Source organism: Mauremys mutica, chromosome 3, assembly GCF_020497125.1.
Source record: "Mauremys mutica isolate MM-2020 ecotype Southern chromosome 3, ASM2049712v1, whole genome shotgun sequence".
Classification (NCBI taxonomy): Eukaryota; Metazoa; Chordata; order Testudines; family Geoemydidae; genus Mauremys; species Mauremys mutica.
This window is the reverse complement of record NC_059074.1, coordinates 43,826,103-43,850,225: the sequence shown is the minus strand read 5'-3', so window position 1 is coordinate 43,850,225 and position 24,123 is coordinate 43,826,103. Positions and strand designations below refer to the sequence as shown.

The window sequence follows — 24,123 nt, the reverse complement described above, 5'->3', positions numbered from 1 at the left end:
TTCTCTGGAAATAGCTTTCAATTAAAAAAAAAAAAGGCAACACACACACACAGCCCCCACCATTTGGTAGATTAATCCTAGTAGGAGTAGAAAAACAAGAGACTTATTGTTTTTACCATGGTTGAAATATAGGCTTTTTGATACTCCTGAACTTCAAGACATCTCTAAAGTCATTGTCAGCTTGTCAGTCAAATGAAACGTCAGTTTCCTCTCATTACACTGTATTTACATCCTATAATGTTGACAGCACTGTTTGTTCCTTTAAGGGAAAACATCCACTTTATCTCATTTATTTGTTAGTTGGAATTGTGAGGATTCTAATTCAGATTTTAAATAAACAAATGTTGGAAACTATTAGTTAAAATATACACAGCATCAGGATGTAGGCTGGACATTTTTAAGACAATATGTTAAATGAATTTACCATGATTTTTTATATTTAGTCAACCAAAGAAACTAGTATTTATTTAATGCATATGTTTCTACCAAAATATGACAATTCTGTGTATTAATTTCTGAAGCAAAAGGTTTGTAGCCTTAAAATTCCACCTGTTCTGCTGGGGAATTCCTTTCCCTTTCAGGAAAATTCCATTGAATACTTGGAGAGCAACAAGTTCCTGTGTGGTGGGTTGTTTTTTTTAAAAAGACACTAACTTCTTGAAGTCCATTAAGAAATGGAAGGCTCTAGAACTGTAAACTAACTGTCAGTACTTCAAGGATTTATTCATATTCCTTATATTACCTCCTCTGAGTAGTCCCATTGACTTCCGTAGCCACTGTTCATAGGGTGACTTCAGCAGAGCCAAGATTTCAATGAGAGTTTTACCATTGACCTCAATAGAACCAGGATTTCATCCACTTGTGTGAAGTTAAACATGTCTCTTTCAGTATTAAGACTTGTTTTCAAATTGTGTTCACCTTCTTTGAGGCTGGTTTTAAAATAATGGTTGCCCCATCACAACAACCATTGCTATTGATTTCATAAGCCTGCTACATACAGAGAGACATAAGTCTTGGTAAAAGCACTGACTGAACTAGTTTGCTAATCTACCACCATCTCCAATCCCCCATGCCATGCATGCACAACTGCACTCTGATTATGTTATGTATGTAGGACAGGTACACTTACTAAATATCTCTGATACCTGGGGTTAAGGTGGTCTGAGCTAATATAAACCTATCATGGATTTCACTCATCTTTGGGGACACATTTTAAACACTTTTTAAAATGTTAAACTTTTTATATACACTTTTTTTTCTGATCATTTTCATATTTAAGCCTATAAACAAAGGAAATAACTTCATTTGAAAAGTACATCTAAGGTTTTGCATTGGGACATACTAATTGGGAAAGTTTGGGAAAATAAATCTTCCTTGCTATTTTAATTTTCAGTGGATTATTGCAATAAATATAATTAACTCTCTTGATCATTCCCCTTGGTAGATGTTTGTTTGACTCTGGGCTATAATATCAAAAGACTATAGCTTTGTTACAGGCATGAAATGCTCCATGGAATGACTTTTTTTTCCTAAATAGATGAATGGAAACATTACTAAAACAAAACGTAATGTTCTGTAACTGTTAAATATCCATCTTAACCCAAAATATGTACTTCCTTCTGAATTTACTTAGGAAGACGTGAGTGCAGGTTCTCTGTTTTTACTTGTGATAGCTGTCGGAGAAAAACAGAGTTCTCACTCTCAAGTTGAGTGCAGCAAGTCAGATACTTTATTATCTCTAGCAGTTACATGGAGGGAGAGAGCTAACCAGTCTCTGCAGGTAAACAATTACAGCAAGCATTTACATCTCTTGTTACATACAATAATGAGCAACAGTTGCATTTTGTTTATACATAGGTCATCCTGATATCTTATTTTTTTCACCTCTATTTAGGTTATAGTCTGCATTCCATACTTATCTAACACAAGGTCACAACAACTTCTCCCGCAGTTCTTTCCCACTCTCCTCACACAATCCTCGCTTCTACAAATCTCGCGTTATTAGGGTTACAGCTAGCCTGACTCTTGCTCACAGAGGGGACTGTTTGCATTGAAATCCCCTTCAAATCCCTGTCAGTTCTTGCTCTACTTCCACATAGCTGTTGACGTTTTAATAGGACTGCATGCTGACTATGATATTTTCAATGTAAGTAAGGGTCATAGAATCAGGCCAAGTTCCTGATTCCAATTATTTCAATGGGAAGTTTGCTTGTAACCTTACAGAAACACAAAAAATGTGTACATGTAACTCTAGACAGAATATTGTCATCTGAAACTCTACTGAACATGGGCTTTTAATAAAGAATTAACTCAATTTGACTGAGGTCCTAAGCTGAATACAGTTGGTGAGGAAAAATAAAACCCACTGTCAAGGTGCTCCCCCACTCTGAACTTTAGGGCACAGATGTGGGGACCTGCATGAATAACCCCTAAGCTTATTTTTTACCAGCTTAGGCAAAACAGTCGCTGCTACCACCAAATGTTTTTAAAAAAAAACATTTGAGGGAGAGCTATTCGGGAACTGTGCCTTCCCCCAAATATTTCCCCAGTCCTTATTCCCCTTTTCCTGGCAGGATTTGACTAATTTCCTTCCCCCAAGTCTCTCTACCCTTTTTCCCATGTAGACTCAAGAAGATTCCCCCCACCAATTCCTGGTGAGCGCAGATCCAAATTCCTTGGATCTTAAAACAAGGAAAAATCAATCAGGTTCTTAAAAGAAGACTTTTAATTAAAGGGAAAAAATGGTGAAATGAATACCTCTGTGAGATAAGAAAGCAAGATAATCCTACAGACAACAGATTCAAAACACAGAGGATTTCCCTCTGGGCAAAACTTTAAAGTTACACAGAAACCCAATTTGATTCTTCCTCTATTTTGCAAAAGAAATTACAAATAGAAATAAAAGTAATTTAATACATTCCTTCTCTAATTACTCACTACCCTGTTAGGAGTGGGATGGTTCCTTCTCCCTGTCCAGCAAAAGCCCACACAGCACAGACAACGGACTGTTTCCCCCCCCTTTCAACTTTGAAAGTATCTTGTTCCCTTTTTGGTCCTTCTGGTCAGGTGTCAGCTAGGTATTGTGAACTTCTTATCCCTTTACAGAAAAAGAGGAATTAACCCTTAACTGTCTGTTTATGACACCCATCATTCTCCTCCAGCGCCTATCTGTTTACTTGTAAATTGAGAATTTCATCCTAAAATAATTGAGACAATAAATATGGTCCCCCACAGTTCCACAGTGCTATTTTCAGAGGGCTACTTTTCAGAGTAGAACCAAACTTTAAGAAAATGATTATGAAAAAAAGTTATTTTGCTTTCAAACCACTGACAGTACTAATAATACCGAAAGTGTGGTGCTAATATTTCAGTCTTGGCTTTAGTTCATCTACATATTCCAGTTCTAACTTTATGGTAAGATTATTTTGCTTTATCTCAGTCAACCCCGATAATCTCCTTATATGGGGGAGGAAGGATGCTTTTGTGTTTTGAGGCATTGTACTTGGACTCAGGATATATAGGTTCAGTTTCTGGCTCTACCAGAGATTTCCCATATGAGCACTTACTCTTTCTGTATCTCAGTTCCCCATGTATAAACTGGGGATAATAGGGATCATCATGGTGAGCAAGCATGCACATGTAGAAGGCACTGATGCTTATCCCAACCTGCTGCATTGTGCTCCAGAATGTAAGCTTTCATTTTTTAAGAAAAGGAACACTTATGATGGGGAGAAAATCTTCAAAATATGATCCATGTGTGGTCTCTCTGAGTCTGCTGAGAGCCTGAAACAATAGCTCTGAGGAATGTATTGCCCCATTCATCTCAAACAAAAGTTAATACAGAACCCAATGATCATTTAAATCCCAGTATTGTTAATTACTTCACTGATGATCAAAGCATGTGAAAAGTGAGGAGGAGGATCCTATTATAAAGATTTACACTACAAGTAGTGTATTATTTTAGCACAGAATTGTCTTGAAGTTACCACCATTAACTTTTTTTTTTTAAACTCAAAAAGGAGTCAGTTCCAAAAAGTCTACTACTGTAATGCCAGGGAGGCCTCTGAGCTTCACCTAGTTGGAGCCAGGCCCAAGGAACCCAGCGAGGCCATGGGTGTATTTGAACCGCACCGAAGGGGAGCTAACCTCAAGGAACCACAGAGTAGATGTAATCATATTTTAAACATCTGGTGTAAGTAAATGGTGTCTCCGGTGAAAGGAACTTATTTTGTGGATGAAGCTTTGACTGTGGGCAGATCATGCTACTTCTATTTTCCACTCCCCCCCACATTTGACCCTAGGGAGATAATACTCTGCTACCTAACAAGACTGTTGTAAGGATAAATCCATTCAGATAGTACAGCGAGTAGCATATAACCAGGGATACCAGTCAGCTCTGTGTTCTTGGGGAATCAGGGAGCAGTATCTAGTCTGTCTGACTCATGAAGCTCCCCCGCCCAAGCCTCTGCTTGAACCAAAACCGATCAGGGGAAAGGCTTACAGAAAGCAATGAAAAGGCAGTGGGAGACGCCCTTCCTGACAAGGGTGATAGGATTAAGGCAACTACCCTAGCCTCATCTGCATCAAAGATGAGACAGGGAAGCATCTCTCTTAGCATACAGAATGGAGAACAGAGATTCTAAGGCAAGAACCGCACTGAGCTCTGGGACCAGAAGAGTAAGGAAGCACTGCATCATGGGGGAATCTCTGCTCCAGATGTTAGTGAATCTATGCCTGCACACACCCAGTTCAGTAGTTATCAGACCAATTCTAGTAATGAATCCTTAATTGATATCCAAAATACTGAAGCTGCCTAATTACATTGTGAGCCCCTTTGAAGGAACATCACCCATAGCCAGGAATTATCAGTTTCTATTGTCTAGCATAAAGAAAACCCTTGAATCATCAATTTACCCATAAACAAATCTAGTGTTCTCCCTTGAACCATTGTTGTTTCCCTACAAAAAAACCCTACCCATGCTCAAGTAAATGTTCTGATGCCTGGATCCAAACTCTGCATCAGTTCCACTGTGACTTCATCTTCTCCTGACTGATCGTGCTGGGGGCTGTGCCTGTTTCCAGCACTCAGGACCCTGAGCTACCACCATCACCTGAGAACCCCGACCAGTGCAACCTTCATGGAGTGGTGAGACCCAAGCACGCGCTCTCTCTCTCTCTCTCCTCTCTGTTTTCTACCTCAGGTATAACTTTTTAACCCTGACTTGTTTGATCAGGTATAGTTTTCTATATATGGCATTTCTAATCTTTTATAATGTAACAGTTATGTTTGTTTAGGCTCTCTTTGTGTGGTTATCACTATTATTCAATAAATAACTTTTATGGTTAAGCTGGTTGCTTCCCTCACTCTCTCACTGAACTTTACTGTGTTGTGTTTTTGGCTTCCCCAGTTACTCTGCAGCAACATTCCTCTTACCTAAGCTAAAGATCCCTGTAGTGCCTAAAAATACTGTGGGGTTTGCTCATCAAGTGCATTACTACCCGAACAATTGTAACTTGAAAGTGGGGATAGGGACGTGCTGAACCTGTGACATACAAGGGTGGCAGCTTGGAAGTGCTACTCAACCCAATCCGCTGAGTCCAGGGGCATACAAGTGTGGCGGCCTGGAAGTGCTGTTTGACCCAGCCTGCTCAGGCTTGCTCTATTCCGGTGTGGTACCTGTGGCATATAAGGGTGGCATCTTGAAAATCCTGCTTGACCCAGCCCACTGAGTCCAGGGACATATAAGGGGTCAGCTTGAGAGTGCTGATTGACCCGATCCACTTAGACTTGCTCTGTTAGAGGGAGAGAGAGAGAGAAAATGTGTGTGTGTTCATTCATCTGGTTCTGGGGCTGGAAGAACCCAGCCCTGGAGAACCTAGGTCCTACAGGTTAGCTCCATTGGGAGGGGACTTGCAGAAGGGAGAAGTAGAGCTCCATATGAAAACACAAGTGACACAAGCAGTACATTGATAGAATTACAGGATCTCTCCCCTCCCCCCCGAAGAGTAACCCTAATAAATGAGCATACCCCAAAGGAACGGGCAAATCAGGTAACACCACCTGTACAAAAAACCTCATATATCAATGCATTCAGTCATTTGTCATTTATCCAAAGTCCTATTTTTCTGAAATAAAAAGCCTCTCCAATTGTAACCAGTAGGATTATGAGAGGGCCAAGATTATTCCTTGCCTCAGAAATGTTTACTCCTCACCTGCAAACAGCATGAAACAATACTATTCTGTATATTAGGACTCCCTTTTAGTGGCTACATAAAGGAGCTGCTGAATATACAAAAATAAAAAGTTCAATTGGATTTTTTCCCTCTGTGTAATAACACATTCAGCTATTCTCTTAGGAAAATAATGCTGTTCTTTGCTTCACATTGATTTTGGGAAAAAATGAAATATTTTGTGGAGAACAAAAGAAAGGCAATATGTTTTTGTATTTTCAAGTAAAGACCCCAGAAGCTGCTGTTGCACTTGTCAGGAGAATGATGACTGTGGATATTCTGCTGAGCTGCAACATATGAAAAGGCACATTATTCAACAGCTTCTCAAGACTGCATAAAGACACTTAGTGATTTAGATTGATGGAAAGGGAGAGGGCTCATTTTCAAGTCAGTCTAGACACTGCTGATTCAGTGGTGACAAGTCCTTTGACAAGGGTTTCATAGTTTTAAACATAATAATGACACTCTAATATTACAATACCTTCTTGTGTGCTTTGTGATTTTAACCTGTTAGTTCCTTCCTCGAACTCCCCTCCCTCCCCCACCCACCCAACACTTAACACTGTACTTAAGTTTAATAAGAGAGAGAGAGTGTCTCTCTGTGAATTCAAATGTGAGGAAGAAATGTCATTTAAATTAATGCTCAGCCTTGTACTCCCACCATATTTTCCTCTGATTTTTAATATTTGTTTAATTAGAATAGAATCAACTCAATATTGAGTCAATGCCAACTTATATTTTGGGGGAAGTCGCAACTTACCTAATTAGTTTTTAAAAAAATTAAATGAAATATATAATGGATTTATTTAAAAATTCCTATGTTCCTTAATTCACATGAGGCTTTTTGGAATCCGGGATGGAGGGCATAATGTTTCATATATTTTCCTATGAGAATTTAAAAACTTATGGTATTGTTTCTCTTTGTCATGAATCTTTTTGTGTCTAGCTTCATTTCAAATTTTTTGTTTGGATTCAAATCCAAATTGAAATTTTCAAAAAAGAATGGTAAAGGGGAGAGAAAAAAAGTTGCCATTATTCTCCCTCCCCAGCCCCGCTCAGAGATGTGTGTGTGGGGGGGGGGAGAATTTTGAAACTTGCCATTTTAACGATATGAATTACTCACACAGTGTACAGCTACAGTAAGGCATGTCCCTATGCTATGCTAAGAGTCCTAGACCATTGTGATAGCAAACATAACTCAACCAATCACTACTCTTACTCTACAGCTAATTTGCATGCAACAATTTCATTGGTTGTATGAGGAAGACTGCACAGAGGGTGGATAATTTGGCCCAGCTGCCACACCTATGTGACAGTATGGGCTTTCAGCTACTAGTGGGCAATAATAGCACACTCAAATTCCAACTAAAGCAGCATTTCTCAATCTCCTCAAGTTGGCTACCCCTATCTAAAGTCAAACAATTTTGTGACCCATTTATACTACTGATTTTTTTTAAACTCTCATAGTAACAATAAGCCTATATAATTTATCTGTGTTTCGTGAGGTTGACATAAAATATATGACTTTGACAGGTAAGGGTGTGCAGTTTGAAATTTTCTGTGGAATGAAATTCCAACACTTCATTCTTGGAAAAAAAATAATCAACCTTTCATTTTGTTTAAAAAAGTTGAAATTTATTCAGTTTTAACTTTGACTCAACTATTCTGTTTGCATTAAGTCTAGGTTATATCATCGAAGTGAAATATTTCAACATTATCAAAATGAATCATTTCAATAATTTTTCATTGAAAATTTTGATGAAAACTATGTTCCCACAAAATGTTTGTTTAATTGAATCAGCCTTTTCTGATGGGAAAACATATTGTTAGAAATGTTTTTAAGTAGCTATCTTGAATAGCATTTCAGGATGTAATATTAAAGTAGTAGCTATATTGCCATAGCTGCTTTATGCCCCAAACTGCCCCTCATACACCTTTGAGACTTTATTGTTACAGATCTGTGCCAGTGCTTAGTAGGACCTTTAAAACATCTAGCTATTTTATCTGACACTGAAGTAAAAGTTCTTTAGACTGTTGTCTAGACCGCATGCACTGGTTTTGAAGTTACTTATACAGACGCTCCCCGGGTTACGCAAAGCCGACTTATGGAAATCTGCACTTACAGGAAAAGTTCCGTAAGTTCTGTTCCTTTTTTTTTTTTGCGTAATTGTCAGAGATACATTCCCGACTTATGCAAAATTCGACTTACGCAAGGCATTCTGGAAAGGAGTGCTTGCATAAGTCAGGGAGCGTCTGTATAGTAAGTTTTCTCCATATATAGTAACAGGGGTGAAAGCAACTTAAAAGACTTACCGGTATGGGGGCCCAGCTCCAGGCCCCGAGAAGGGTCAGAGCCTTGGGCGGAAGGGGTGGGGCTGGAGGTCAGCTTCCCCCAGCCAGTCCTTCCATGCAGCCCGGCAGCCCCAGTGGCGATTTAAAGGGCCTGGGGCTTTGGCCGCTGCTGTGAGCCCCAGGCCCTGGGGTAGCTTCCCCTTTTGCCCCCTCTGTCAGCATACAGGACCGTTCTGGGGGCTACTTCTTACCGGTATGCTGTACCGACCCATACTGGCACACTTTCACCTCTGGTAACAGTAATCATCTTTCCCTACATTTGAGACCAAATTTATTCCTGGTTTAACCCTCTGAAGTAAGTTTCAGAAGAGGATTAGTTCAGCACAGTGAGTTTTACATTTTTCCACTCAATGGTGGCTGGATTACATTCAGAGTTCTTACTCTGTAGAGTATAAGCTCTTTCTTATCTGGAAAAAAGAGAACTTTTCCTTAAATGCTTGTTTGGATCTTGAATTAGTGGTGCTGTAGTTGTTTGATGAAGGATTTCTGTAATAAACCTAATCTTTCTCCTTTTCTTTCCATTACCCTCAGGGTGGGTGCAAGTGTACAGTTCTCCTGTGAGGATAATTATGTGCTCCAGGGTTCTAAGAGCATCACTTGCCAGAGAGTGACAGATACACTAGCTGCTTGGAGTGACCACAGGCCGATCTGTCGTGGTAAGATTTGATTCCTTTAACATTTTTTAAAAATCTAACTTGGTCTCTTTGTATTATTTCCCTGCCCTTTCTGATTTTTGCAAGTCCTTTCAATTTAATATCATCTGCAAATTTTCTTAGGGTGCTTTTAACCCCCTCCATTAGACAATTAACAAAAATGTTAAATGAATCCTCTATTTTCCTTATTGTTAAAAGAAAAAAAATAGTATAATTCAGTTCTAAAGGGATGATGATCTGTTTAGAGACACTCCCAAACCTAGAGATTAATGTGATTTGCATAGCTAAACACTGTACAGCACTGTGAGGATCAGATTGCAGCCAGCCTCTATGGAGCTGCTAGGTTTGTTGTTTTAGGACAGGTCTACACTATAAACTTACATCAGTATAACTATGTGGAAAAATCCACACTCCTAAGCGACATAGTTATACACACTTAACCCAGTGTGCAGACAGTGCTATGTCAATGTGAGGGCTTCTCCTGTTGGCATAGCTACTGCCTCTTATGGATGTGGAGTACCTTTGCAACCAAGGGACTGGAGGGATGAGGCTGGAGAGTGAGCCTACTGGGCTGGTATTAGGGTGGTGGGGCCAGCATTGAAGTGCTGCTCCGCATCGTCTGTGTCCCCTTGGCAGGGTGAAGAGAAGTGTACCCACTGAATAATTGCAGTAATACCATATTAGTTTGCTGTCCTAATACACAAGCATGATAACAGATGAAATTAGCAAACCAATGGGCATAATTGAAGATGGCACTATTATTGACACATTGCCTCCCTGGTTGCAAAATCTGGCTCCATCACTACCCAGAGGCCAACCTCTATTTATATAGACAGGCTTCCAAAGATGCCAATATTCTGTGTTCCCATCTCATAAATTAAATGACACAATGCAACATACACTATCATCATAGAATCATAAGACTGGAAGGGACCTCAAGAGGTCATCTAGTCCAGTCCCCTGCACTCGTGGCAGGACTAAGTATTATCTAGACCATCCCTGACAGGTGTTTGTCTAACTTGCTCTTAAAAATCTCCAATGATGGAGATTCCACCACCTCCCTAGGCAATTTATTCCAGTACTTAACCAGTCTGACAGTTAAGAAGTTTTTCATAATGTTCAACCTAAACCGCTCTTGCTGCAATTTAAGCCCATTGCTTCTTGTCCTATCCTCAGAGGTTTTCTCCCTCCACCTTGTAACAACCTTTTATGTACTTGAAAACTGTTATCATGTCCCCTCTCAGTCTTCTCTTCTCCAGACTAAACAAACCCATTTTTTTCAATCTTCCCTCATAGGTCATTTTTTCTAGAACTTTAATCAATTGTTGCTCTCCTCTGGACTTTCTCCAATTTGTCCACATATTTCCTGAAATGTGCAGAACTGGACACATTACTCCACGTTGATTAGACCTCAACTGGAGTAGAGTGGAAGAATTAACTTCTCGTGTCTTGCTTACAGTACTCACAGAATTATAGAATATCAGGGTTGGAAGGGACCTCAGGAGGTCATCTAGTCCAACCCCCTGCTCAAATCAGGACCAATTCCCAACTAAATCATCCCATCCAGGGCTTTGTCAAGCCTGACCTTAAACATCTCTAAAGAAGATGATTCCACCACCTCCCTAGGTAACCCATTCCAGTGCTTCGCCACTCTCTGAGTGAAGAAGTTTTTCCTAATATCCAACCTAAACCTCCCCCACTGCAACTTGAGACCATTACTCTCTGTTCTGTCATCAGGTACTACTGAAAACAGTCTAGATCCATCCTCTTTGGAACCCCCTTTCAGGTAGTTGAAAGCAGCTATCAAATCCCCCCTCATTCTTCTCTTCTGTAGACTAAACAATCCCAGTCCCCTCAGCCTCTCCTCGTAGCTCATGTGTTCCAGCCCCCTAATAATTTTTGTTGCCCTCCGCTGGACTCTTTCCAATTTTTCCACATCCTTCTTGTAGTGTGGGGCTCAAAACTGGACACAGTACTCCAGATGAGGCCTCACCAATGTCAAATAGAGGGGAATGATCACATCCTTCGATCTGCTGGCAATGCCCCAACTATACAGATCAAAATGCTGTTAGCCTTCTTGGCAACAAGGGCACACTGTTGACTCATATCCAGCTTCTTGTCCACTGTAACCCCTAGGTCCTTTTCTGCAGAACTGCTTCCTAGCCATTCGTTCCCTACTCTGTAACAGTGAATGGGATTCTTCTGTCCTAAATTCAGGCTTCTGCACTTGTCCTTGTTACTCCTGCTAATACCTACCAGAATGATGTTTGCTTTTTTTGCAACGGTGTTACACTGTTGATTCATAGTTAGCTTGTGATCCACTATGACCCCCAGATCTCTTTCCGCAGTACTCCTTCCTAGGCAGTTATTTTCCATTTTGTATGTGTGCAACTGATTGTTCCTTCCTAAGTGGAGTACTTTACATTTCTCCTTATTGAATTTGGACTGTTCATCAGAGTTTGCTCCTTAAACAAATAGCAAGTAGCCATGTGGATAATAAAACAAACAAAACCCACCAAAGCCTTCAGCCCACCCCATCTTCAAAAGCTTGAGGCGGAAAATATAGGCTGTGGCTGACAACGACAGGGAGTAAGTTTCAAAGTTGAATTCTCATAGAAAGTGTACCCTACCCTAACTCCTATTTATAGTTGAAGGACTCTAATTCTACTGCCTATGCAATCTATTTAGTAAACCATGAATTCTATCTGTATGCCATGGTATTTTGCATTAGCTTTGGTTTCCAAAGCTGTCTTTAGATGTAGTCTCAGTTGCAGTCCTTGCTCTCTCTTTTGAGTTTACTATCACAGTTAGATTGCAAGCCAAGCCCAAAAGAATCAGGGAGGAGATGGAACTTGGCCCAGCCCTCTCCTCCATGCCTCCTAGCAGAACTGGCCAGCTGCAGTGTGGGAAACGCAAACTAAACCCTCCTACAAATTGGCAAAGCAGGCTTTTCCTTGTCTGTGACTTTAAGCTCCAGGAAACAATGTACTTGCAGTTAGATGGGGCAGGTCCACACTCCCTCCAATGTCGGGCAGCAACTAAAAGCCAGTTTAGCCTTGAGTATTAATTTTATTATGAGTCCAACTCCCAGATTTTCCAAGTAATGTATTTCTTTAATGTTAAAATTTCACTTCTCCGAAGCAGGGGTGGCTCCAGGCACCAGCACGCCACATGCGTGCCTGGGGCGGCAAGCCTCGGGGGGCGCTCTGCCAGTCGCCGCGAGGGCAGCAGGCAGGTTGCCTTCAGCAGCATGCCTGCGGAGGGTCCGCTGGTCCCGCGGCTTTGGCGGACCTCCGGCAGCATGCCGCCGAATCCGCGGGACCGGGGACCTCCGGCAGGCAAGCCGCAGAAGGCAGCCTGCCTGCCATGCTTGGGGCGGCAAAATACCTAGAGCCGCCCCTGCTCCGAAGCATCAGGCACAAGTAAAAGTCAATTTCAAATTACTTACAAAAGTTATCTGCATATACTTTAATGTAGAAAAATAGATATATAACAACAATTAAGTAATTGCTTTGACCAATTTAGGTGATTTTTCTTATGGCTATACCTAGGGCCCTGCCAAATTGACAGCCCATTTTGGTCAATTTCATGGTCATAGGATTTTTAAAAAAACATAAATTTCATGATTTCAAATTCAAATCTGAAATTTCATGGTGTTCTGATTGTACGGGTCCTGACCCAAAAAGGAGTTGTTGTGATGTATGTGGTGTTGGGGGGGGTTGCAGTACTGCTACCCTTACTTCTGCGCTGCTGCTGGCAGTGGCGATCCCTTCAGAGATGGGTGACTGGAGAGTGACGGCTGCTGGTGGGAGCTCAGCTCTGAAAGCAGAGCTGCTGCCAGCAGGAGTGAAGGACTAAGGATAGCATGGTACGGTATTGCCACCCTTACTTCAATGCTGGGCCATTGGTCAGCAGCTGCCGTCACTCTCCGGCCACCCAGCTCTGAAGGCAGCGCAGAAGTAACGGTGGCAATACCGTGACCCCCCTAAAATAACCTTGCAACCCCCTTTTGGGTCAGGATCTCCAGTTTGAGAAACACACTTTGAGACTCTTCCCCATGAAATCTCTATAGTATAGGGTAAAAGCCCACAAAAGACCAGATTTCACAGGGGGAGACCAGATTTTATGGTCCGTGACCATGTTTCATGGCTGTGAATTTGGTAGGGCCCTAGCTCTACCCAAATAGTTGTATCACCTTGGAATCAAGGCCAAAATGTAGCCAGACTATAGAAGAAATATGCTAAAATTTAAGAAATGTCACAATACAAGTTTATTTTCTTCTGGTTAGACTACTGGAGCTATGAGGCATCTACTGGATCATGGGGCCAAAGCATCCTCTAGTTCAGATCTCATGATTCTGGTCTGGTTATTCTAATGATTAAAAATTACTCTTGGTTGGTACATTAGGCAGATGCTGATCTGCTAAATCTATTATTTCCCTTCCATGTTGTTAAATCTGAATATTGGGGGGAGGGATAGCTCAGTGGTTTGAGCATTGGCCTGCTAAATCCAGGATTGTGAGTTCAATCCCTGAGGGGACCATTTAGAGATCTGGGGCTAAAACTGTCTTGGAATTGGTTCTGCTTTGAGCAGGGGGTTGGATTAGATGACCTTCTAACCCTGATACTCTATGATATTTCTCCATTTGACAGACATGCTTAGCTTGCTAGTGTTCTTCATTCATGCTTTGGTAGAATTACCTGCAAGGATGCATTTGGCCTTTCTGCTGACACTGTTAATTGCCATTTTAGGTGCCTAAATCCAATGTTTAGGCATCACTGGCATTCATGAAACCCCCACTAAGCTGCCGCATAACCCTGTAAGTGTTTATAATCCCAAGGTGCCTACGTTTCCACCATTGATGTCTCCAAACATGACTACATTTCAGTGGCTGGGCAGATGGTCAGCCATCTAAGTCCTGACATTGTCTGGCAGCTTGGTGCCTCTCATCCCTAAGCAGCAAGATTCACAGAGTAGGCATTCCCCCACCTATCTTGCCTTCTCTGCCTAAGCCAGTAGGTCTGTTCAGAGAAGGCCTAAACCCACACAAAACAGACAGAAGGCAGAGTTCCTCCCTTTTTTTGGCTAGGGAGCTCACCCAAGATGTGGGGGACCCAAGTTCAGTTGCCTCCCTCTGTCTGATATGGCAAGGGAATTTTGACTTTGGTCTCTCAAGCCTGGTCTACACTACGCGTTTAAACCGGTTTTAGGAGCGTAAAACCGATTTAACGCCACACCCGTCCACACTAAGAGGCCCTTTATATCGGTATAAAGGGCTCTTTAAACCGGTTTCTGTACTCCTCCCTAACGAGAGGAGTAGCGCTAATATCGGTATTACCATATCGGATTGGGGTTAGTGTGGCCGCAGATCGACGGTATTGGCCTCCGGGCGGTATCCCACAGTGCACCACTGACCGCTCTGGACAGCAATCTGAACTCGGATGCAGTGGCCAGGTAGACAGGAAAAGCCCCGCGAACTTTTGAATATTTCCTGTTTGCCCAGCGTGGAGCTCCGATCAGCACGGGTGGTGATGCAGTTAAAAATCAAAATAAAGAAAGAGCTCCCGCATGGACGATGCGGACGTGATCGCTGTAAGGGCAGGCAAATCTGTTCTATCAGCGCTCAAAATCATTTTTTTAAATATCTCCAGACAGATGCCATAGCAGGGACTCAGCGCACTGCTGCGTGACAAGCGTAACGGAAAGCCAAAGAATCAAATGGACGCTCATGGACTGGAGGACTCAAGCTATCCCACAGTTCCTGCAGTCTCTGAAAAGCATTTGCATTCTTGGCTGAGCTCCAAATGCTTCTAGGGTCAAAAACCGTGTCCGCGGTGGGTCAGGGCATAGCTAGGCAATTTACGCACACCCCCACCCACCCCCAGAAGTGAAAGGGAAAACAATCCTCTCTTGACTCTTTTACATGTCACCCTATCTTTACTGAATGCTGCAGATAGACGCGATGGTGCAGCACTCAACACCAACATCCTTGCTCCCCCCACGCTATGGATGGCTGATGGTACAAAACGACTGGTATCCGTCCTCATCATCAGCCTATTGGCACATGGGGCAGTGCAAAAGGACTGGTAACCATGCTGACTAGCATCTGTTAGGTCGATCAAGGGCGCCTGGCCCTAATTTTTCCTGGTAGATGGTACAATATGGCTGATAACCATCGTCATCATAGCAACAGGGGGCTGAGCTCCATCAGCCCCCACCCTTCATGTGTAAAGAAAAGATTCAATTGCCCCTGAACTAGCAGAGGGATGCTGGGCTCCTCTCCTACACACTCCTTACTGTCCTGTCTGGACTATCATAGCAGCTGGAGGCTGCCTTCCACTCATATCTCACTAACAAGTCACTGTGTCTTATTCCTGCATTCTTTATTACTTCATCACACAAGTGGGGGGACAATGCTACGGTAGCCCAGGAAGGCTGAGGGAAGAACGGAATCAACAGGTGGGGTTGTTGCAGGAGCACCCCCTGTGAATAGAATACAGCTCATAATTTCTGCAGGATCTGACACAGAGCAGCTGTGCTCTCTGGTTCTATGATACAGTGGTTCTCTAGTACACTTGCCCATATTCTAGGCAGGACTGATTCTATTTTTAGATACCAAAAAGGAGGGATTGACTCAGGGAGTCATTCCCAATTTTGGCTTTTGCGCCCCTGGCTAACAGCAGCCAGGGGCACTTATGACAGCAGCAAATGGCACAGTGCAAAAGGACTGGTAGCCACTATCATCTTATTACCAATTTATGGTATGGTAGATGGTACAATATGGCTGATAACCATCTCTGCTATTATGCAAAAGCAAAAGCATGCTGCTGTGTAGCGCTGCTGAATCGCCTCTGTGAGCGGCATCTAGTACACATACGGTGACAGTCACAAAAGGCGAAACAGGCTCCATGATTGCCATGCTATGGCATCTTCCAGGGCAATCCAGGGAAAAAAGGCATGAAATGCTTGTCTGCCGTTGCTTTCCCAGCGGAAGGAGTGACTGACGACATTTACCCAGAACCACCCGCGGCAATGATTTTTGCCGCATCAGGCACTGGGATCTCAACCCGGAAATTCAAAGGGGCGGGGGAGGCTGCAGGAACTATGGGATAGCTACGGAATAGCTACCCACAGTGCAATGCTCCAGAAATCGACGCTAGCCTCGGACCATGGACGCACACCACCGATTTAATGTGTTTAGTGTGGCCGCGCACACTCGATTTTATACAATCTGTTTTGTTAAACCGGTTTATGTAAATTCGGAATAATCCCGTAGTGTAGACGTACCCTCAATGTCAGGAAAGTTCCCTAACCACTGGGCTATGGGTTATTTTGGGGTGGTGCTCTCCTGTTGAAGCTGTTCTACTGTGTATAAATGTAATATTCATTGGGCCAGAGGGAGGGTGAGAATTTTTCTATAAGCCAGTAGTTAGGGAACTCCCTTGGGAGGTGGGAGACCCAGTGGCAGCTCTTGCAAAAATGGCTTAGGTGCCTAACTCCAGGAGAAAGTTCATGCTGTGAATCCAAAGTAGAGATAGGTGCCTCCCTCCACTCTGGACTCAGGCACCTAACTCCCTGAGTGGGGTGTAATTAAGCTCCACCCCTCTCCTTAGCATTTTCTACTGGCTAGTGATTCAGTGTGCTGGCATTTAAGAATCCTAATTTAGGCACCCAATTCTCCTAATGCATAATACACCTAACTCAAGGTTGTGAATTCCACTAGGCTGCAGGATGCCTAAAAGTTTGGCATTAACACTAATCAATGCAGTGCCTAAATCTCATTGAAAGTCAATGAGGTGGGAGGGTCACAGAGTCCGGTCTGCAGCCTAAATCCAAATAGCTACACTGCAAGCAAGCCACTTAGCACAAGCCCTGTGAGGCCAAGTTATCTAGCATGGGCCAGCTGTGGGTTTTGAATTGCAGTGTAGACATACCCTAAGTCACTAAGGAGATTTTGAACATTTTACTCCCATAAAGTTGGTGAAAATCACGTAGGAAATCTGTGAGGGAGCATGGAATTGAGCTTGGGAATGCCTGGACCATCCTTTCCCATGAGGGGGACTCAGAGATCACAGAAATCCATGTGTAGAACAGGGGAAAGTGTTACAAAGAGCAGTACCTCCTCATCTAACCTTTCTGCTGTCTATGCCCAGAAGCCTGCAGAGCAACCTTGAAAGAACATTTGTGCTTGCCAGTGGACAGTGCTGCCACTGAGGTGGAACTTCCCCTTGCCATGTAGGGAATTCACTTACAATAAGAATAAAGATAAGGTAGAGTAAGTATTTTTCTTCATGAACTGAAAAGCACTCCTGTGTTTCTTCCTTAAGTCTTTTTCAAGGATTTTGCAAATCCATTCTAACTTCTTCAGCACAGGATTATTTTACTGACTATTAACGTTGTCATTTTTGTACAATAGGCTGTTAATTATAAAATAGTTTTTTGTAAATAGTTTCCCAGAAATTACTTTGCACCGCAAAAACTAATTCCTTTTCTCTTTGTGCTTATTATTCTAGCTAGAACATGTGGTTCTAATCTGCGTGGACCAAGTGGAATTATTACATCACCTAATTACCCAGTTCAATATGAAGATAACGCACACTGTGTGTGGGTTATCACAACAACAGATCCAGAAAAGGTATGCTTTTTATCTGTCTGATTGTCCAAACATGTAGATTTGGGGAACATGGGATTAAAGGATCTTTGCTTCAAAGAATGTTATGAATGTACTGATTCCTAATATCTAGATGCTAAGAATAAATATAGGATTTTGAAAAAAACAAAACAAAATATGAATGACTAAAACCTAAGATTGTCCCTTTTTGAATTGTAGGTTTCAGTCCAAGTCTCCAAAATGTAAATAAATGTCCCAGCATGTTATGTAAAATCAGGTACAACAATGCACCAAATGGGGGCTGATTTTGCAAGATACACCATGGGGCATGATCATTATTCAGGAGACTTAAAATGGAAAAGGGGGGGGGGAATTATTTCCTCTGCTCTTGTTCTTTATATTACCTAGTTATTATGGTTTTCATTTATTTTATTTTTTCTTGACACATATGACTGTGGGTTTTAAAGTTAGTATTTCCTAAGAGTTTTGCATACATAATTCTGATTAATTATAGTACACAAAAAGCATAGCCTGGTATGCTGCTTGTACAGTAATGTTATCACAATGCATTCTTTGTTGTGTTCCTGCAAAATCACTGTCCTGACAATGTAAGTCAAATAGAGACCCCCTCCTGTGAAAGAATAAAGAAACAGAATAAAACTCCCCCTGGTTTTCTTCACTAAAAGACTGAATATCTCAGCTGTGCAAAGCTGGAGAGTGAACAATATGTATATACATTTTCAGGATTACAAATGTTAACTATTCCAATTCTATTTGCAATAATGTATTTTTGTTTCTATTAGTATATTAAAGAAAAGAAACCAACAGCATGTCTCACCAGAAAATTGACACTTTTTGATTGAGTTTGTTTGTAAGCAAACATAGGTGTGCACCATCCTTATATATTGTTCTTCTTCGTATAGTGTCCCTATGGGTGCTCCAGTTGAAATGCACATGCGCCTCTCAAGCCCTTGATTGGAGATTGTCCATTAGCAGTGTCCTTTGGCATGCACATGCACTCTATACCACAATGTGTGACACAAGGTTGTATATAGAGCGCATGTGCAGGAGAACGACCCTCAGTTCATGTCCCTTCCTCCTATCCCCCTTCTGCATCTCTCTTCAGAGATCCCTCTCATGAAACTATACTGAGTCAAGAAGTGCATCCCTCTCCTTCCTTTAGGAGCAGTAGAGATGGTACTGTCTCCTTACATGGAAGAGGGTTTTTCTGAAAGTATTTTTTCATGCTGAAGGATAGAGGGTGGAAACCAATCTTAGATCTGAGACAACTGAACAAAGTTTTTAAATCTCTGCATCTAGGATGGGGTCTCCGGCAGCTATAATTTCTTCTCTAGAGGTAGCAAACTGGTTTTTGGACTTTGACCTGCAGAACGTCTATTTCCCTGTAGAGATACATCCCACACTCAGGAAATAGCTACATTTTACCCTAGGCCGGGATCACTTTCAATACCAAGTACTTCCTTTCAGTCTGTCTTTGGCCCAAGGGTGTTCTCAAAGGTTCTAGCAGTAGTAGCTGCTTACCTTCAGTGAGAAGTGATTTTAGTCTTCCTATATCTTGATGATTGCCTACTCCAAAGGCCGATCTTATGAAGCAGTACAGATTTCAACTTAGACAGCCGTTTCTGTCTTCCAGAAATGGGGTGTCTAGCTAAACAATGACAACAACAAAAATCCACTTAAGCCCCTGCATACAATTCATAGGGGCATACTTGGATTCATTAGCAGTCAGAGCCTTCCTTCCCACAGACTGATTGATTTAACTTTGGCAAATCTGGTCAGGACAATTCAAGAGAGCCCCCAGACTACAGTAAGGAACTGTATACACCTCCTAGGTTTTATGACAGCAAGCACCTTTGTGGCTGATCATGCAAGACTACGCCTCCACTACTTTTAGGGTTGGTTCAGAAGTATGTAGTCCCCGACCGGAAGGTTGAACAAACAGGTCACAGTTCCCTTCCAGGTGAAGAACTCCCTAGAGTGGCAGAAAAATCAACTCTGTCTATGTGGGTGTCCCTTTCATCTACTCAGCTCCAACAGGAGCTATAATACATCACTGTTCAGGTGGGAGCATGCCTCAATACTTTCTAAATTCTCTATATCAATTTGTTGGAATTCAAGGCAGTCAGGGAACTTCTGCCTTCATCTTCTACCCCTCGTGAATGGTAAATCAATCACGATTCAGATGGACAAAGTGGCTTGCATGTTCTTATATCAACATATAGGGAGGAGCAAGATCCCCCTCTCTGTGCTCTGAAACTCTAAAGTTATGGAACTGCTGTATAGCCCATCAAAATCACATCTCAGATATTTATCTTCTGGAGTTCAGAATGTCACAACCTATATGCTCAGCAGGTGCTTCTCTCAGGACTAGCAATGGGATTTGGAGACTCAAATTCTTCATGAGATACTCCAAAAGTGGGAACTTCCGCAGATGCAGCTAACCACCACATTCGGCAACAAGAAGTACCCCCTACACTGCTCAATAGAGGTCTCAGTTGTCAGTCTTTAGGGGATGCTTGTCTCCTCCCAGGGACAAATGGCCTTTCCTATGCATACCCTCCAACACCACTAATACTAAGGGTCACAAACAAGATCAGACAGGACTATAATCCTTATAGTACTGATCTGGCCAAGACAGAAAAGGTATCAGTACATTTTTCACCTGTGTTCAATTGGAATTTAAGCTTCTGAGCATCCCTCATCTCCTCTCCCAAGGTGGAGGTTGCATGCTTCAACAAAACCTAGAAGTCCTCCATTTCTGAGCATGGCTCCTAGTTAGTTAGAATACACCTGCTCAACAGGGGTACGACAGATATTACAACAGGTAGAAGAGTCAACTTGAATTCCCTTCAGAAATGGAAAAGATTCAATCACTGATGTCACTTTCACCATCTTGTACCTGAATCCTCTTCACTCTCAGACATCTTGGACTACCTGCTGGACTTGAAGAAATCAGGGTTATCATTTAGCTCCACTGAGGTTCATCTGGCTGTGATATCAGCATTTCATCCCCCACTAAAAGGAGTTTCCATATCTGCTTACCCTGTGTCCTCATTACATGGGTATAGGGAACCTCTGGCCCCATGTTAAGGATCCTACTCCTTCTTGGGATCTTAACCTGGTACTTCGATACTTCTGTACAGCTTGACTGATTTCTGAATGTACAAGGCTAAAGAGCAAACAAGAAAAACACAACCCCTAATAAGAAGAGGTTAATATTGTGCAAGGAGGGGTAGAGTTATATTCTGTGTTCAGTATAATAACACTTTTTCATAGCCATAGCATGTCTGTAGCACAAAGGTCAAGGAGAATGGGGGGTTGTATGGGTGGGCTAGCCATGACAACTGGGTCCTTTGGCATAATCATAAAACAACACCTCATACCACAGGAGGTCCAGAGAGGAAGATTCCTAATGGCTGACTATTCATCAGTCATGAGAGAACCTTAAAGATTTTACATACTCAGAAGAGAGGTCCTTATTGACAACTTCAAAATTGAGATCTTCTGTTCACAAGATTTGGACCTTCTATTCCTCTTACTGCCACATTTTTATGTTGGGGGTATGAATATGTTTGTGGAGAGACTGATACACACACAGTGAAGACAGGAGGAGACAAGGTTTTAACTCCTCTATTTCCAGTTCTCAGAAGAGCTGAGCAGAACACCCTTTTAAGTAAGTATTTGATTAGCCGTGCATCTACAGGGGACTTTTTTGACTTGAAGCATGTAGGAGACATACGAATGGCTTTAGAACTGTGATCCCTGTGAACTTGAAGCCCTGATATGAGGTCAAATATATGTACTGATTGCAGATTCTCTTTACTAATGTCACAGGGCTAAAATCACTTTAGCTAGTATGTATCTGAAGTTATCTGAACAAATTTGAGGCTGGGACATCATCCTAGCATTATCCCAAAACTACTGAATCCATTTTTAGCAGATAGCTTTCTGAAGAATAACATATGTGAAGAGAACATCCCTTTAACCTAACAGGATGTCTGACAGAAATGTAATCTTGCTTCTACTGCCTTTCTAGAAAGAGTAAATAACCCACTTTTTCAAACCTGGGGGCCAAAAAAAGTTGCAAATCCATCTTTAGGCACCTAAATAAGTGGCCTGGTTTTCAGATGTGCTGATGTACCTATAATTCCTCATGACTTATGTTGGAGTTGTGAATTCTTAGTGCACCTGCAAATCAAACAGTCTGAGAGCTTAAATATGGATTTGGAGGCCTAATTTTTGCCATACAGTTATGAAATTGAGTCATAGTACCCAATTGCTTATATTTGCTATTCTTTTCAAAGTAAGTAAATCCAGGCAGTAGAAGACATTTTCCTACCCATGCTACTAGGTCAGCCCCAATAAAGTGTAAGCTTCTTTCTGTCTAGTTATTTGTGAAATATTGTATCTGGATTAAGCCTGTGTTTCCTAAATCCTTAGTCTTGCGAAGCATTTCTTAAGAACAAAGAAAATAAAGGAACATTAAGAAATTAGAGGAAACTACAAAGTTTCCTAATTCAGAACAACTTGAAATATTGGTATTTTCCCAGACACACACTACTATTTTTGACCAGCTCTGTCTACATCATCATCAGTTAGATTCTTTTTTCCCAGTTTTATTGTCCTTTTTTTGTTCAACAGGAAGTACCAACTTATGTTTGTTCTCCTGCTCAAAGGTATTTTTCCTTAATGCTCTGCTTATTTTGAAAAGTAGTTTCTCCTCACTTGCCCTGCATTTCTTTCCTCTGGGTCCCACTACTGTGCCTACTGATCACTATCTCACTGAGTCGTTCATTAGAACTTTACTGCTTGCGAATAGCTTCTTCATGGTGGTGTTTTGATTCTTCCACTAGGTGGTGCGATGGGTGATTTAAGTTCTTGGTAATTTCTGAAGTTGTTTGGCGTTCTTTCCTTGGCTTGCTGTTGCTCACTTTTTTGTGGACGTTACTTTTGGATATTCTCCAGAAATCTTACTGATCTGCTACTACCCACATCTTTGTGTTAATACAGTATTTCTAGTATTTTTTAAAAAATGCCACTTACCTTCTCATTCAGTTCATTCCTCCTGCCTGTGCAGTTTTTTTCCCTAAGGCTTACTGACTGTCGGTATTCCTGCTGCTTTCACTGTTCCATGCTAACATTATTAGACACTGGGGTGCTAGTTTTCAGTGGTAATGTCTTTAGGATGGCCAGGTGCTGTCTCAGTGTTGGCAGCAATTCCTAGTCTAGCACATTTTCCTGGCTGGCTAGGGACTATAGGATTCTTAGGGCTGCAGTAATTCTTGGCTTAATGATCTGTTAAATAAAAGTGTGTCCCATTTACAGGTTGGTTTTTTTCTGAAGAATGTACTTTCAGCACTGTAAAGCATGGATGTCAGTGAATAGTGGGTTGGTGGGTTTTTTTTTTTTTTTTTTTTACTTTTAACATAGCTTTGTCTTTTTACACAGTCTTTCCATTTTATCTCACCTTGTACACTTATGTATGTGAGTTGCCACGCTGAAGACCATGGGATTACTCCGGTGAAAAAAGTAACTCACTTGTGGGGCTTTTTTTTCCCCTCCCTCCTGAACCAAGCCTGTGCTTTGTGGATGAGATTGACTTGTGCCATACTCCCCCTCTGGCAAACTAAAGCACATTATTGTATGGCTTATTGATTTTTCAGGACACTGATTAGTTAACCAATGTGCTCCTTACTGGGGAACAGACTTATTAAAGAGGCAGGTCTTTCGTTTGGATCTGAACACTGTTAAGACTGGTCTCCATCTAATCTCTTCTTATAGCATCTTCCGTAGCAGGAGTCCCACTATTGAGAATGCTCTACTTTCTGTATCTGAGAATACAATCCTATGCAAGTCTTAAGAATCTCTCTTGGTGGTTTATAGGTGGAACTGTAGATTAGCCGCAGCTCAGTCATAGCCCATTGATGACCTAACCCATTTACACTTGGTATAAAACATAAAACCCCCTGCATTTTTCTGTGCTGCCAATATTTATCTGTGAATATTGCACATTAATATAGTCCTCAACGTACTCAGCATACTAATACTAGTTATGTCACTCCCCTACACTTAGAAGACTTTATTATTTGGTGAAATATTGGTGAGGTGGTGGCTGATGTGATGAGACTAATGCAGTGTGATTTGCAAAGTATTGTTCCATGAAATCAGGAGCTAACACAATTGACCTTTCCATGTTTTATTAACCTACTAAATTGTACCATTTGTAGTGTTCGATTAATATAAAAATCCAGGGAC

The 24,123-nt window shown here is 41.7% G+C and overlaps 1 protein-coding gene across 1 annotated transcript in view; it reads left to right on the top strand.

Moving 5' to 3' along the window:
* The window catches only part of CSMD1 (CUB and Sushi multiple domains 1), a 1,651,174-nt gene that overhangs the window by 1,002,751 nt on the left and 624,300 nt on the right, over positions 1-24,123 (top strand). Inside the window, exons 10-11 of the mRNA XM_045010124.1 lie at positions 9,115-9,239; positions 17,750-17,871. Of these exons, the coding sequence (XP_044866059.1) occupies positions 9,115-9,239; positions 17,750-17,871 (247 nt within the window). The remainder of the gene's footprint in view (positions 1-9,114; positions 9,240-17,749; positions 17,872-24,123) is intronic.